Here is a 17,211-nt window from a genome sequence, read left to right as displayed (position 1 = left end):
CAAAGAAATGTTTCCGTGCTCCGTCGGGTTGATGGGCTGAATGCCTTTGAGGCACGATTACAGTGTTTTTAACTGAATTGTCTCCCGTCCTTCACTCCCCACAGGCAGAGAGCTCAGGACAAGTCACAGCAAGCAGAAATGTTAGCCGAATGCCAAATGCTTCTTGGGCTGTGGCTGCGAGCTCTGAGAATCTGGCTAGTTGCTCTGGCAAGAAGTCACCTTTTGCTCAAGCAGAAACTTATTTTAATAAGTAAATGGTGGAGCATGAAAACATGAATACATTTGATACTGTAGGATGCAGACCAAGAGTGGGAGAAATCTTAATTAAAGATCATTTTTTGAAGCATTTCAGGGAAGATGCTCTTGATAATCCGAAAGTTTTTCCACAATAAGTTGCTTCATTAGTGCGTGCAAAGACTTTAGCTGCATTTTGTTGCTATTCACAATATTACTCTTGGGACAATGGTTGGATTTGTGGACTTGGACCCAACTTATTTAGAACTTTAAATCTACTAAACCCCATGAAATTTGTATTTTTTTTTTAAAAAAAGGCCTCAATTTCTCTATTCACTATTGTCAGAAACTGTCAAAACAGAATACATAGATTTTCAACTCTCCAACAGCTCTTCAACAAAAATCAATGAAATCTCAACTTAAAATTGAAATTTCAAACCACTTTATTCTACTTGCCTCATTTAAAATTTCTCCAAAATTAAAGATTGTGCACCAAATCCTGTGCAAAAGCAGCTGTGTCAAATGTGACAAAGGTCCTGCGATTTTTCAGATGAACTGCAGGCAGTGTTTCCACAGAGCAGCTATGAGAAGACAAGTGAGACTGAGAGGAAAGTTAAGCCTACTTGACCAGTAAAATTAATGCAGCATGGCTCAAAAACAGTAGACAGATGAGTAAGTTGTTGGAAGATGCAGCATGGTGAAACATCTGAAACATGTCGCACAACTGTTTGTACTTGGAAAAATGTTGAACGTATCGATTCCAACTTTTTCAAGTTCTTGAAAAGAAATAACCATGTTTTCTTTCATTTTTTTTAATGATTTGTGGCATTACACCTGCGTCATAATGCACGGAAAACATTTCTGAGTTCTGTTTGTATTTATTGCCACTTCTATTCATGGTTGTACAGTTTCCATAGAGTTTCAGGACTTTATATTGCAAATCAAAAATGAACCTACAGTGAGTAAAAATGATCACAAGGTAAAACCTTATAACTGCTTGGAGTTCAGAGGGTTAAACATGCCAGTAATTTAGAAGGTATAGTTTCCGCCATGTTCATCATCTTAGTCTGATGTGTTACCATGGCAACATTTATGCATTAGCACTAAACTCCAACTTGCTTGCTAGTGTGGCTCAGAATGGCGACTGAAACAAGTTCACCATGGAGACGTCTTTAGCAAATGCACCGTACATCTCACAAACAGCTTTGCACTTATCCAGCTACAAATAACAGCATTTTCTTGAATAAGTCACCCCCATTCATGCGTTCCAGTGTGAAAAGCTGCATAATGCATCCCGACCTTAAGAGCTGTCAGATTAGCAGCGCCGTGAGCAGGGCAGGTCCTGGTACCAGATGACACGCTGGCTAATAACTGAGGCTAGTTGGACTAATCAGTAGGCTGTGGTCATTTCAGTCTGCCGCTGCCCTCATATTAACCTGCTGCTTGTTATTAACACCTAGCTCAGGAGCTGTCCAACGGAGAACAGGTTGAAATTTACATCACGAGGTTTCTTTTTCCTTCGGCGTGTGTGAGTTCACGACTTCCTATGTGCCAACTCTATTTGCACTTGTCTTCTGCTGGGGCTTATTGGACAAGCAAACTGTGTTACTTGTGCTGGTTTAAATGCAGCTTATTGTGTGTGTGCCCTTGTGAGTGACACAGTGATCTGGTTTGTCTGTCATTGTGGTGGAGTGTTAAGCCTCCAGGCCTCAGGGTATGTCCTAAAAATGTGGGGCAGGGGGCTCCAGGTGGAAAGAGCCACAAGTGAGGGAAGTCTTTAATATGAAGTGTGTTTGCTGAGTGTACACTTTTGCCACCAGGTGTGAGAGAAAGTGGGTGCAAAGAATCAGTTTTTTGCTCTAATGTAAAAATCACACTGTTGCACGCTGCAGCTTTTGAATTTGCAAGAACGTGCACTTTTTAATTTAGTTAAATTTTTGAGGATGTGCAGCTTCTTCACAGTAATAATAACAACAGTATGGAGGAAGCTGCTGCTGCTTTCCTCGCTCGCTGCTGATTGAGTCCATCCGATTTGTCTTTCACCCGCTTGAAGCTTAAACACGCCGTCTTATAATCACAAATGAAGGGGCTTCCTGCTTCCTGGGAGAAATCCTCAGCCGTGCAGCAAATGATGCTTTCTCTGTTTGTCCAAGCAACAATGGCGGCTTGTTCCTAACAATTACAGCATGGCAGAGGAAATACAAGAGACAGTGCTGCAGTGTGATCAGTTTTATTATTACATATGTCGGCTCAGTGCAAACAAGGCGTGTTAAACAGCAGGACAGTAAGTGTATATCTGCAAAAGACAGCAACAAAGTCGAGCTTTATGAGGATTATCTGTGCAAAGGCTTCTGACAAATCATAGAGGCTTTTTAAAACTGTTTCATTTTCTAAAGAAACTGTGACAGAGAGTATAATTGACTGTATAGATAAAAAGTTTCCATCCATACTGTCACTGCAAAGTTATTCCAGGTTTTACAAATGTGAGATCTGTCACGTATCACCTTTATGCACACGCAGCGAGACAGCTGAACAGATTTGTCTAATTCCTGAGGTGTATTAGTACAGTTATCGAAGGTTAAAACTGCCAAAATTCTGACTTTTTTGTGCTGGCAGAGTTCTGTGTGGACAGTATTTGCTTTAATGTCAAGCAAAGTGACAGTAGCATCTCCTACACTCCATCTGATTCAAGCACCTGCAGTTATTTTTGCAGATATTTGTTGCGGTGACTTTAAACTCTTCATGAAGCATCACAGCGCGACCATATGGCGCAGAGCTAAATGACCCGAGGATCAACTCGACCACACGACTGATGCATTTATTCAACAGAGCCACAGCTGGGACGGACAGCGATGGCAGACAGGAGGATGAACAGATTAGGAGTGAAGAGAAACAGAGGAAAAGAGGGAAGAAATAAAATAGAGGGGCGATAGATAATGAAGTGAACAAAGAGGAGGCCAGCGATGTGGTTCATCCACTGGGCAGGTCTTCAGGTCTGATGGCCTGTGAGTCCAGCTGTCACTCAAACACCCGCCAGGGACCGCAGGGAATACCAAGTTACTTCAAAAATTATTATCATTCACCAAATCCACAGTTTCAAGCACATTTTAGCTGCTCAATCTGGTAACTGAAATTGATTCTCTTCAGTGTTGAATTAGTGACATAAAGCAGCCTGGATAACACAGTTACTGTCACTCATTTGCTATTGTTCGACCACAGCAGCAGCATGGTTGTTGGCACAGCTGTTATTTTCTAAAGAAAGCACCTGCATATCGTTCCCGAACTCCTGCTTTCACACACAAACCTGCTAATGTGTTATTGTATTTAAGCATCAAATAACTTCCAGCCTTACATTTGTATTGATCTGTACCGTCTTTATTGGATTTAAGCTCAATGGTGGTGAAACCATTGGTTACAAAAAGAAAATATATTTAACAGAAGTTTCTGTCTGATTTAACATTTCAGACATTTTAGTGAATTATAGCTTTATGTTAATTATAGATGCGCTGTAATATTGTATGTCATATTTGGTTACTTTACTTTTGAATTACATTGGTAGTATTAGTTTAGTCTGTACATTTATTTTTGCACAGACATCGCATAATTCAAAATAATTGCACCAAAATTAGCTAGCAGTTAATTTGCATCTGTTGTCCCTGGACATATTGGATAGATAATGATAGTAATGTATGATTATATGTGCTATCACCATTTGTTAACAAAAACAACAACTAGAACAAGATGAACAACAAGAAGAACAGCAACAAGAACAACAAGAAGTTCAAGATGGTTTCTCAAACTCCTCTCTGAAGCAATCTGGTTTGAACTCTAAGATCCTCTACAGTGGCAATAGTGAGGACCTCCAAAAGGTTCCTCAAGGTTCTTCTTCTTCTAAGAATTTATACATTGCAACAAATCACAACCTCAGTATAATATTTTGCGTGAACAGTGTTCATCACAATCTTTAGCTTAGCATGTTAGTATGCTATCAGTAACAATAGTTGCGCTAGTTGCACAACTGAAGGTTAATCAGACGATCACGGATGCTGTACGTGGATATTTTTTTTTGCATATTTCATTATGAAATTCTAAGAAATCAACAAAGTTATTACAACTGGTCCTGAGGAAGACATAAATGTGTCAACAAAATTAACAATCATGTGAAAAGTAAATTCAACTTATGAAAATGTTTTTTTATACACATGGACACATTTCATCCTCTCACGGATTAAGATTGTATACTCTGAATAAAACCACATAAAATGGCTTTTAAGTCATTTGTTTTCTAAAAAAAAAATCACTATACAAGTTATTCTCCTACACCCTTGACCTCAGAAGCTAACACTGCCCCTCTTTAGCAGAAATAACTTCTTGTAGGCATTTTGCAAAACTGTTTACCACCCTCTGACATCAGGACGCTGAAGTGTTTGACCGCTTAAATTCAGAATTCTTCAAGTTGCAAGATGCTCGAAGCTTTTCTTGCAAGTACTCCTTAACATGTCAGTGGGATTCAATATTTCCATAACTGTCTGTTTCTTATTTTTGAGACGGTCCTTGGTGGATTTGCCAGTGTGCTGAGGATCATTGTCCTCCATTTCTGAACTTCATCTTCTGCACAGATGCCAAAGATGATCTTCAAGCAGTCTTTGATACAATCCAGAATTCGCAGTTGAATCAGTGACTCAAAGCTGCCTGTAACTGAAGCAGTGAAGCAACCACAAACCACACCATTTTAGTTGGTTTGGTCGCAGTAACAGTAGACGTGTTCACTGCAGACCAAAGACATGTTTTCAGTAGAAGAACCTCAAACTTGATCTTTGATTTGTCTGTGTGGAGAACATTATCTCCAAAGACGTGCTCTTTACCAATATGTTCATTAGGAAACTGTAGTTTTATTCTTCTTGGACAGCAAAGACTTTTTCATGACTCACCTTCCATACAGATCAAATTTGTGCGATCTTTTCCTGATGGTAGTTGCAGCTCTGCGATACCAACATTTGCAGGAAAGCCCTGAATATCCCATGATTAAATTTTGGGGTTCTAAGACATTTTATGCCTCAAACACTCAGCTTTTTAGCTGAATTTGCTAGACCAGGTAATCTAGGACAGCTGTTGAAATGTGCACCTCTTGTAGAGAATATTTCTTACAGTGGGATGATTTATTTCGAATAATTTAGAGATCAATTTAAATCCCTTGACAGACTCATCCACAAGCTTTTTTTCTGAAGATTTTATGAGCTCTTTAGTTCTTGGCATGATGGCACCACACATTTTAATAGCAAAGAGAACAGCAGACTCTGAATATAAAGAGGTTTAAATAAGACAGGTCCCACTACTTTTATGGATCTGAAGGTGTGATAAATCTGATTGATCTGGTTTTTTTTAAAATACAAAATGTCAGTTTTATGTCATTGGTTTGAGTACGCCACCTTTACCAATAGGCATTGCTTCAAAGGGGATCAAATGTTTTCTTGTATTCACAAATTCAGTTATTTTTTAAGATTTTTACAAGACTTTGTTTAAATCCATTGCATAGTTGGTGAGAAGTGTCACTTAAAGGCACATATGCCAAATTCACGATGATGCAAGAGTAAAAGTTTCAGGATCATTTGGTAACAGAAAATTTCATTGCAGTCCATCAAGTGCTGCAACAAAAATCCTGAACCAGCCAACATGTACAGCCATGACAGAGCTCAGGAAGATAAACATGATATGTATTTGTGCATAAAGCTCCATAATAACATATTTTGGGTCTCTTATTGATCGATTTTTTTATTATCACAGCATAGTTTCTAAATATGTGCCTTTCAACTGTCAGTGCTGTGCAGATATTGATTACAAACCAGGGCATGAGGAACAAGATCAGAGAGGAAATGCATAAATGACTGTTTAAAAAAACATAATTATATCATTCCATTTACTGTTACAGAGCTCATGACTGATCTGGATATAGATTTTAGGTTGTAACTTCCACTCCTAATTGTGTACGCTGGCTGTGCAGCAGTGTGCTGTGTTTGTTGTGGTGTGTGTGGTCTGACTCAGATGGGCAACAGATGAAGGCAAAGAGGACGACAGAAGGACAGGAAGGGAGGAAGAGGCTGGAGGAAGAAAGAGGTGGGAGGAGGATGCTGAATCCTTATCCACCTGATTATAGTGCTCATGGCATCTGGACAGTTGTTTGGCTAAGGTGTGTGTTTGTGTGTGTGTCTTTGTGTGAGCCTCAGGGACACACCTGGAGTGAAGCTATTCAGCGTTTCAACTCGGCCAGCCACTGGCACATTTCACTGTTTCCCATGACTCCCGTTCTCTTCCCCCTCAGGGCAAAGTTTCTTCAACAGCAGACGAGCTGAGAGTATAAACAGGATTACTAAGTGCACTCGAGTCGCTTTTCTGAAAGAAACCGCTGGTGCTGACCAACCCACTGGAATGCTCAATTTGGTATAAAGGAATAGTTCCACATTTTCTTTAATTGTGTTCAGTTGTTGAGACATAATGAGAGAGTGATGCTACCTCCATGCATGTGGAGCAAACAGGCCTTTAAAGCTGCAGCCAGGAGCTGTTAGCTTAGCATAAAGCTGGAATCACAACCCACCATAAAACTATAAAGCCCCATTTACAGTTTTATACTCTATATAAATACACGAGATAAAGAGTGTTAAATAGTGAGGAATTAGAGGTGCTAGTGGGTGGATTTTGTGAAGCTTTAAACCGAGATTAACAAGCTGTTCACCCTTGTTTTCTGTCTTTATGCTAAGCTAAGCTAATCCTCTCTTGGCTGTAGTAGACAAGCTTCACATTTATCACATAAACATCATGCAGTGACGCTCAACTTCTACAAATACTCAACAAATCAGGCCCACAATATAAGACATGTACATTACACACAATTACAATTACACTAAGTTTGAAAAATAAATGAAATAACCCCTGTTGACTTATAAGGTGTTCCTCCATCAATCTCTTCTCTGAGTTCCTAGAGGTTCTCCTAATTCGAAGAGGCTGCTAACTTTCTGCTTTTCAATGAAAAATAATAATTCTCTTGAATCAGGAAGAAATTGTCAGCTGGTGGAATTTTGTCTTTGAGCATCACTCCATAGAAACATCTCTGCGCAGGAATCCTGCTGGATCTTTTTCTGAAGCGGAAATAAGTGGAGCTAACAGCTGATTTCATGGAAAGAAGCTGTTTCATGGACATTTTCTCTGTTTGCACAGAGAGCGAAAGTGTGAAGTGGAAATGTTCCGTGTGTCTTTCGTGTGATTGTTTCTTTTGAGAGTCCAACTTTGAGCTGTAAAACCTGTGTCATTGTGCCTTTAACTTCAAAGCTGGCGGAGCAGCGGGGCGCATTCAGGCACCTGCTCCGAGCGCGCAGAGCCATTTTCAGACGGACTTTCTTTTTTTATTTCTCCAAGTCAAACACAGACACAAAAACCGAGTGTGAGTAATGACCGGGTGGATCGTTTGAAGCCACAGATTACGGAGATGTCCTCCACAGGAAGGGCCCCAAGGGGCTGAAGCCGATCTGAGACCTGCAGGTTGGCAGCTGAGGATTTTGCGCAGCGCCACCGGTTCGCGTATTTCGCTCTCGCTCTCTCTCTCTCTCTCTCTCTCTCTCTCTCTCTCTCTCTCTCTCTCTCTCTCTCTCTCTCTCTCTCTCTCTCTCTCTCTCTCTCTCTCTCTCTCTCTCTCTCTTTTGCCTCTATCTGTCTCTCTGTGAGATGAACCCGGGCGAAGGAGAGGGCTGGGACAGGGAGGAATAGCTGGAGGGAGGGATGGCTGAATAACGAGGAGAGAAACACCCACTTCGGACTGACCGAATTGTATCCGGAGCGAAGGAGTGAGAGAAAAAGAAAGAAGAAAGAAAGAAACGCTTTGGGAGGCAGCAGCGGCGGCGGCAGTGGAAACAGCAGTCTTTGGTATTCAGAGGATTTCCTCTGGGGATAAGAAAAAAAGAAGGACGCTTTGAATTGATGACTGGAGAGGTATGAAAAGGCGATTTCATTCATTCGTTGTGCGTGTGGCGGAATCGGTCTCAGGTGTGCGGCGCAACGCAATCACTTAATTTGAATGAACCTCAGAGTTTTGGCCCTAAATCAGGCGAAGAAACTTCGATTAAATCAGGCAGCTGCACTTTGAAACGATCAGCAAGTTGCAGGCTCACAGGCAGGTGGAAAACGAATTTAGAAAACGTGGATTTTCTCAGGCTGGAGGCAGTTTTTCCCACAATAAAAAGGTAGCCTGCGCGTTTGTTCCAAAATCTGTTTGCACTTTTATGTGAATTAATGCGCGTGTGTAGGATTGTCTGCGGTCTTTTATTGAATTATGCCGTTAAAATGTGTCCACAGCCCTTTAAAAAAGCGAATGAAGTGCGTAATTTTCAGAACGGGTGACGCCTGAACTCTGGTTTTCATTAACCAATTAACTGGCTGCAAAGTTGCCCTTTGGACTGGAAGAAAGTGGACATTAAGAGGAGAAACTTTTGCCTGTTGTAGGCTTTTACCTTTTACCTGCTCTGTCTAACCTCAGTTTGGTCTAATTAACTCTCATTTGTGCCGGTGTATGTGCATGTTCTTGCATCACTTATTTAATCTCAATCCCTCTCATTTCCATCTTCTTGTCTCCAGGATAATCTATAGAGAAAAAAACTAATCCTATTTCCTGGAGTATTTTACGCTTACTAATATGCATTATCATTTTTCTGCTCTTTTGACACTGTCTGAATGGAAGGAGCTGCTCCTTCTCTCAGGGTTACCTCGCTCCACTAGACAGGGGCTCGCTGTTGAAATAACTTCTCTTTTTTCTCTTTTGCTCCACTTGCTGTTTTATTCATGCTTTTAGCCAGCGAGGTGTGTGTTTCCAAGGCAGAAATGATGTGTGTGTGTGTGTTAGTGTGTGTGTCCACCCCTCAGCTCCTAATAATGAGTGGCAGACTGGAGAGGTGGTGAAGATCAAGAGAGAAGAGGGGAGGAAATGTGGAGGAGAGGCTGCAGAGAACAAAAAGTGAAGGAGATGAGATAGGGGAGGATGGGAGAGGAGCTGTTTGTGTCTGATCTGCTGCTCGGACAATGGCACTCATGAAATTTTCCCTCCCTGCACTGTCAATCAAACTGCTCTCTGGCCGTCTGTCACTCCGGCTGTTGTCCATCGTTTTCCTGTCAGCCCTCTCCTTCTTCTTCTCCTTCTTCTTCTTTCTCTCTCTGGAACAAAGTCCTCCTCTGTTTGGCCCTGTGTAGGCGGCAGGCCCCGGCTGCTGCTCTGTGGTCAGTCTAGATTGTCAAAGACTTCTGCTCTGTAATTGTTCAAAAAGTGGATATTAGACACAAATAACTGGCTCCAGATCAGTGAATCGGCGCTGTGCGTGGGTAAGGTGGGTCCTTGGCGAATGGCATTCATGCTCGCTGAAATCCCCCTTATTCTGTCTGCTGCCTACGTCTGCTTTTACTTTGGTTTTTCCCAACACTATTTCTTCTCTGTTGGCAGGTTTAGGCTGCTGGTTGTGAGGATGCTGTCGAAGGGTCAGATCAGGTGTTTGTGGGCTCCGCTGGCGCTACTGGCTCTGGTTTCGTATTACCCCACTAAAGCACAGGGTCAAGGTAAGTACTTTTTATTGCCAATCATCTCCCTTCTCTCTCTGCTTCTCACCCTCCCATAGCCCAACTCCTGCTTCCTCCCCTTTCCTGCTTTTATTGCAAACTCCAGCCCCCTTATCCACTCCATCCAAATTTCCTCTGCCTTAAACTTCCATCGATTTCTGCCCGTCTGACCTCTCCCATCTCATTCCGCTCACTCCTCTCTCCTTTCTGCCCTCCAGCCTACCCTCACCTCTCTGACCTGCGCTATCTCCACATCCCTCACCTGACCTCCTCCTTCGCCATCCCTCTTTTTTAACGTGCATGTCACAGTCCAATCAGATTCTATGGCCTTCACGTCGTCATGCCATTTCAACCCTGGCAGCGGCGCTTTTGCAACCCCCGCTGCCACTCTTCACGCGGGGTTTTTAATAAATGTGTTGTAACCGTGCGCTTCACGCTGAGATGATTTGCCGCGCAACGTGCCGCACAATATATAACACTCCAGTGTGCTTTGCAATTAACCTCACCTCAGCGAACCTGATTTAATCAAACCGAGTCTCATCACCGAGTGGGGCTGTTGTCTGGTTTTGCATTCTTATTAAGAGAAGCACATTTAGCTTCCAGTCGAACTTGTTATTATGTCATTATGTGGCCATATCGGCGTGTTGTGTCGAAAAGAAACAGATGTGGCGCGTTTTTCTGAATGAGACTCAGATGTTGTGACACGCTCTTCATGCTGCTCCTATCTAAAAATCTGGTAATACCCAGTAGTCCTTTTTAATCATATGATGAGGAGCACGGGGGTCAGGTGACTGAGTGGCAGATGTTACAGCTGTGGGATGCTCTAACTGAGAAAATTCAGCTTATTCCAACAAATAAATCCAAGAGCTCTGTGCTGAATGTGCAGTGCATATATTTATGCGTGTATGTTTGTGCTACTATAAGTGTAAGTTGTGTATGAGCTCATGAGAGTGTGTGTTTGCATTTGGCAGCTGCTGTAGTGTCAGATCTACTTTGGTTATCTGGATAGAGATCATATGAAAATAACCCAGAGGGACACTTAAACATTTAGCTGACCCTGTTCTGTGTGTGTGTGTGCATGCACGTGTATTTGTGTTTTTTTTTTTTTTTTTTTTTTTGAGTGGGCGTGCATGTGTGTGAGTGTGTGTGTAGCTCACATTCCTTCCAGGATGTGGAGTCAGAGGAGCAGGGAAGCAGCAGGACCTGATTAAAGGATCACTACACTGAATCTCTCAAGCGGTGAAAAATTCATAAACCGCATGTGACACAATCCTTTTTATTGATCTGTTTTTACTGTTGAATTACAAGATGAATTCCATCCTAAAAATACTTCATTCATTGAATACTCTTCCAGAGGTTGCGTGTTATTTGTTTCGGGCCAATTTTTGTTTTAACTTTCTGAACTCCAAAGCAGTTTCTGGACATTTTTCTTTATGCTCTTGTCACATTTTTACTCACTTTGGGTCATTTTTTAATGCAATATAAAGTCCTGCACCTCTGTGGAAACCCTGGCTAGAATCAGAGAGGACTAGAGACAGAGAGCACGGTTATATTGCTATAAATCATAAAAAAGCGGAAAATGAAAATTTAATTTCTTTGATTTTTTTTTTTTTTTTTTTTTACAAGAAGTTTTACCCAACTCAGTACATCAACTTTAGAAAGATATTTCACCATGCCTGTATCTTCCAACAACTTGCACTTTAATCTACTTTTTTGTGCCAGGTTTCATGTATTTTATTGTTGAAGTGTGTCTTAATCTCATGTCCTGTCTGCTCTGTGTAACACATCCTGCAGTTCACCTGAAAAGTAACTGAGTTTTTGTCACGTGTTTGTTGCAACTTAGTCATGCTTTGCTTTTTGTTAGCGCTGAGGAGCAACACACTTTTTGTTTTTTTAACAGAAATTTGTCAGTTGAAATAATAAAATTTTGCCGATTTTCTATTTTTTTTAAAAGCAACATTTAGAATAAATGGTTAATTTTCCTGACTAAACTGCGCATCACACGTGAAAAGCTCAAAGACCGTCTGAAACTTTAAAATTAAACAATTCTTTCTGTTTATACACTGTCTAGCTTTGATAAATGATGTAATTTGGTGTTTTTTTCTTTTTTTTTTCTTTTTTTGGAAGATGACGTCTTTCAAAGTGGCCAATGGGATTTAGGGATTTGTACGATTAAATCCAGAATGAATCAGTGCAGAGCTGCTTTGTGGTTCTTGTCCTTATTAAACAGTGATAGCTTTAAAAGTGTGACTTTTCTGTCTTCTTCTGCTCTAATGGAGTCCTCACTCTTTGCTCTTTCTTTCTTCTATACTCTCTCTACCATCCTTCTTGCTCTGTTGATCTTCACTTATTTTTTTCATCTCTGTCCCACCGCCGCCTTCTATTTGTCTGAGGACTTTTTTCCCCCAGTTTTGATCAGCACTTTGAAAGGTCAGGGTTTTTTCATAGCAAGCAGACAGAAATGAGAGGTGAGATAGAAGTGTGACGGTAAATTAGGCTGGGATTTGATCCCGCTGACTCACAGCCGAACATGGACGACCTCCCAGACACGATGGGAGTGTGCCCTGTTCAATCCCTTCATTAGGAAGCATGTGACAGCCATTAATTGTTGCCTGCTGTGTCTCTGTAAGCTGCAACATCTGGTCAGAGGGGATTTCAGCTTTAGGATTAGTGTGTGTTCTGCCCATGCACGGTGTTTGTATATACAACACACATGTCTGGATATCATCAGGAACTCCCACCAAACAGTGGGTCAGTCCAGGAAGGTTTTACTGCGAGAGATAAAACAAATGATGTGGAATTCAGGTCTAACAAGTAGTATTCCAAACCCAAGATGCATCATTTTATTCCATTCAAAGAATTGCTAATTCTCTTGTGACACATGCTCTGTATCATGAAGCTCTATGTGCTATTGAATAAGTTGCATTCAATTGATATTTGGTGAAACTCACAAAAAAGCCTGCAGCTGTCACCTACCAACTGAATGCTTATCTAATGCAAATTTGCTTTGCTAAATATGCTACGAAAGACATTTTTTTTGCACAAAAGCAATATTATTTTTCTCTGTCCTGAGACATAAATATTTATGCAATGTTTTACAAATACATTTAGCATAAAAAAAGTCACACTCTCACCTCCAACTTGTTCAGAATTCAGCAGTTATAAGGTTTTTACTGCTTTTAGCAGGAGACATCACATCATGGCTTCTCTCCATCAACTCCCTGTTTGTTTCAGAATTGATTTTAAGATTTTTCTGATAATTTTTAAAGCATGTCCAGGTCTCGCCCCGAGCTTCATATCAGGAAAGTTGATGCCAAATGAGTAGGCTTTAGATCCTCAGGTGGCACCCTTCAGGCTGTTTCAGAGTTGAAGCTTTAATATAAAGGTGACCGTGCTTTTGCCATCAGGCCCTGTCGGCTTTGAAGCCACCTGCCTGAGGAGATAAGACTCGTAGAATTAGTGACTTCTTCTAAATCACTTGTAAAAACCCATACGTATAAGTCTGCATTAATGTGAAGTTGTTGTTGTTTTTTTATTGCGTGGTGTATTTCTTGTTTTAACTTGCTAGCAAGAACTACATTTATTTGTCCTTACTGTTGCTATTTTGCATTCTGGTCATCCTACTGGCTGTTTGTCTGTCAAAGCACTTTGTATATCCTTATTTTTACAATTATTATGATTGATACATTCAATACAAGCATATCAGCTCCATGAAGCTGCAGGTGTGAGTGTGACGTGTGTCTACTCGGCACACGTTTGACCTACATTAGATCCATCCAGCTGCTTCGCACCATCAGCAGCGACTCTGTGGTGTCCTCACTGATAAAACCAAAGGTTACACTAAATTGCATTCAGCAACCACCCAACAAAAGTTAAGATTGTGATGTTTCAAATTCCAGTTTGAAAGACCTACAAAGTCTGCATAAGGTGGCAGGAAGGAAGACTGGAGGCATTAGTCAGCAGCAGGACTCTCATCCACAAGTTGAAGCTCATTGTTTGCTTTCATTTTCCACTCTGCTTGGTCAGGTTTAGGAAAATATCACCCGTTGGTTTACATTTTCATAAGGATAGCTACTTGTTAGAAGCTTAGTTAAGTTTGGACAGTAAAATTACGTGGTTGAGTTTAGGAAAATATCATAGTTGGGGTTGAAATAGAACTCTTTCATTGCATATGTGAAGCCTCTCCCTTAGTGTCTGGGACTGAAAAGAGTTTCAGTAAAACAATATAATGCATTGCAGTAATATGCTCATTTAAAATGTTTTTGTGGTATATCCTAATCCAATGTAATCTGGCAGAAAAAGCCCTAAAAATGTACTTGCAGTTCAGTTGTAGTTTTTGTGAGACACTAATGTCAGGCAGAGCAGCGCTTAGAGGATGGTAATATCAGAATATAGCATGCTAGCAATAAAAATGCTAATAAGCAAATGTTTAACAGGTAATATTGGCCTGGATAACCAGCATAGTTTAAGCATCTAAGACTGAGAGGAATGTCAGCTATTCGATAAATGGAATCTTTGATTTGATGATGACACTGGAAGAAAAGTCTGAGGTACAACACAGTAAGTAGAATATTTGTATTTATCAAGACATTTCACTTGAGCCCAAAACTTCAAAGAGAGAAACAGTCTGGAGCCTCCCAGGAGCATTAGGGTTCATCCTCTGTGGACCATGACAGGCTTGGTCAGTATTTCATGGCAATGCATCCAACCATTTTTGAGACGTTTCATTTTATGTGCACACTTGACCCTGCTGGAGGTACTAAATAAATCAGAGAGTCCTAAAATTAAGTAGGATTAATCTTGTCAAGAAGATGAATGTCTTCCTAAAATTCCACGGCGTTACAGCCAGTTGTTTTTAAGTGGACGACAGACAGAAAGACATCGCCTTCCAGTGTCTGGCTATGAAAGGTCCTCTTGGCTGCTTTGTACTTCCTATCAATCATATTTTCTGTGTGGTGTCCTGAATATGAATCATTTTTCAGGAGACAGGGTTTGGTCACAATATACAGTCTGTGCTGCACATGAAGCTCCAGCTGCATGAGATCTTTGCTCCTCTCAGTCTAACCTGTGGGAACAGCTCTGATGCTGCTCATACTGCAGAAATGGAGCGCTGTGCAACCAAGTGGATTATTGTTGTTTTTCTCTCTCGGGCTGCTTCTTTAGCCTTGAAGCGTGTTGAAAAGGAAAATGTAAATTTAGTTCTCTGTTCCAGCTCAGACGAAGTGACCTGACACTTTGGGTTGCTGTTTCCAGTGCAGCGGCAGCAGCAACAAAAGTAGGATAGATGGGGAAAAGACGCCTCGTGGTGCTGTTGGTGGATGTCTGGCAGCGTTACATCTGAACTCTGACTTCATTTTTGGTCACAAAGTAGAGTTATCGCTCATCAGGCAGTTATTCATTATGTGAATGAGTTGGTTAGTTATTGTAAAGAAATGTGTGAGTGCACCGTGTGCATAGTTAATTATTGTGATTGATTTTGTTGATTGGCTGACAGTCTGGGTCAATACCGTGCTTCAGGAGGCATCACAACAGATTATGCGCTTGAAAGCACATTTGCAAAGATATTGCACTTTCTGTCTTTGTGTGTGATGTGTGTGGTTAGAGGGCGGCCTGGTGAATTAGTATGAGTGAAAATGTTGGCCAATAATTTCGGTTATAATGAACAGGGAGAGAAGCCAATGATGAGAAATCATTTATTCATAAACAAAAGAGAGGACGAGATGGAACAACCTGTTTTGAATTTAAAAACTGCTAAATTATCCAAACCTTGACTGCTGTCACCTCGCCACTCCGTCGACGCTGTTGATGGTGATCTGGCTTGTCATAATCATCAGCTACTTTACACTAAATGGAGCACTGAATTGTTGGAGAGGTGATGTGCAGGAGCCGCTCTGATTTTGCCCTCTTGTTATTGCCAGAGCATGTAGATAATGTTCTGTGATTGTAAATACACAAATTACTGGAACATGAGCTGATGAGGGTTTTTGGGGGGGTGGATAAGACGGCTTGGCAAGGATTGGGGCTGGAACAAAAGAATGGTACAAACTGTTAGTGCACATTGTCCTCCTGCATGCCCAGTTCACTCTACATCCAATATACATGCATATGCTGAATTACACAGTATGGACAGCACAGTGCAGGGACACAAAGAGAGTTTCGGGTGAAGCAGCTGCAGTCTGAGAACCATAAAATAGACTACAGACATTTTGGACCACAGATGTGTCGCTTACGCGCACCATAGAGTGAGTCTGAAGTGACTGACGGTTCAGCAGATATTGTAGTAGCAAATGAGCGTGTGAATCGGCTGCTTGAGGAAAACTAAGTGCAATTATAGCGATTATGTTCAACATTTTAAGACTTTTTTTAAACTGAAGAACTTTCAATGTCTTGAAAAGTGGTCTGCTGTGGGCTGGCTACACCGTTAGCCGGTACCAGGACTGTCATAGCTAATGTATGGTGCTTTGTCCCGGAGCTCATTTGTGTAAAGTAGTTTCATTTATGCAAATGCAGCACAGGGAGCGGAGGTCCGACGCATTGGGAAGCTTCCGTTAAACGTTTAAACTAGCCGTCGTTGAGCTAAAGCGAGGACAGGTGCAGCAGCTTATTTTGAACCTCAAATGTCTTCAGAAATACTATTTGTGAACAGCTTTCCCGATAAAGGAGAAAATTTGCGACCGAGCAGTAATGTTGGTCTGTTATTTCTGTGCATTTTTTTGCACAGCTGGCAAACAGACTTTAGGTGCATTACTGCCACCTTCTGGGCTGGAGTGTTCATCAGTGTTACTGGTGTGCCAGAAATACGAAACTGAGAAAGGTGCGATTAAATGCATTATCGCAGTTAACTCGTTAAAGTCCCAGCCCTTTTATTTAGCTGCAAATAAGCAAATCTTTTAAGCATGCTGTTAGCTAGTGTTTGATGGTATGTTGCCATCTGCCATAGTTTGTGCTGAATTTTCTCAAGATGTTACAGTAGAACTAGACCTTGATAGCGGGACATAAGAGAACAAATTCATAGTACACAACTTAGTGAATATTGAACAATCATGCCCTCGGTTACACTCCTGACCTGATTTGTCCTCTTCATCTTGCAGGGTCTTTCACTTAAAACTCCTGTCTGGTTTCTGAGTCATAGCTGTAGACATAACAGTCATCACCAGCAATGATCCTTGACATGAAAATGGAGTCAATTTGACTCGGAACCTTAAGTTTCCGTGGTGAAACTGCAAATGTGGATCTCCAAGTGCAGGAGCTCAGGGAACAGAGAATCCCTGCACAGGAGGCTAGTTTGAAGAAAATATTGGCCAGATATAAATCAAGACTTTGAACCACAAAAACATTCAGGTCAATCTGAAATCAAATGTGTACAAAATGGTGTCAAATAACTAA

The 17,211-nt window shown here is 41.2% G+C and overlaps 1 protein-coding gene across 3 annotated transcripts in view; it reads left to right on the top strand.

The window, feature by feature from the left end:
- The first annotated feature begins 7,549 nt into the window (after positions 1-7,549).
- col14a1a (collagen, type XIV, alpha 1a) overlaps positions 7,550-17,211 on the top strand; it is a 221,085-nt gene continuing 211,423 nt past the window's right edge. The window contains exons 1-2 of one of the 3 annotated variants that reach the window (XM_051956908.1): positions 7,550-7,767; positions 9,713-9,825. In XM_051956908.1, the coding sequence (XP_051812868.1) occupies positions 9,735-9,825 (91 nt within the window). In that variant the 5' untranslated portion in view covers positions 7,550-7,767; positions 9,713-9,734. Of the gene's footprint in view, positions 7,768-7,829; positions 8,215-9,712; positions 9,826-17,211 lie in introns of those variants that run through there. The other 2 variants (XM_051956909.1, XM_022194221.2) reach the window with 2 other exon arrangements.

The sequence above is a fragment of the Acanthochromis polyacanthus genome, chromosome 12, assembly GCF_021347895.1.
Source record: "Acanthochromis polyacanthus isolate Apoly-LR-REF ecotype Palm Island chromosome 12, KAUST_Apoly_ChrSc, whole genome shotgun sequence".
Taxonomy (NCBI): Eukaryota; Metazoa; Chordata; class Actinopteri; family Pomacentridae; genus Acanthochromis; species Acanthochromis polyacanthus.
Note: the sequence above shows the minus strand (reverse complement) of the source record. Positions and strands in the feature narration are given on the sequence as shown.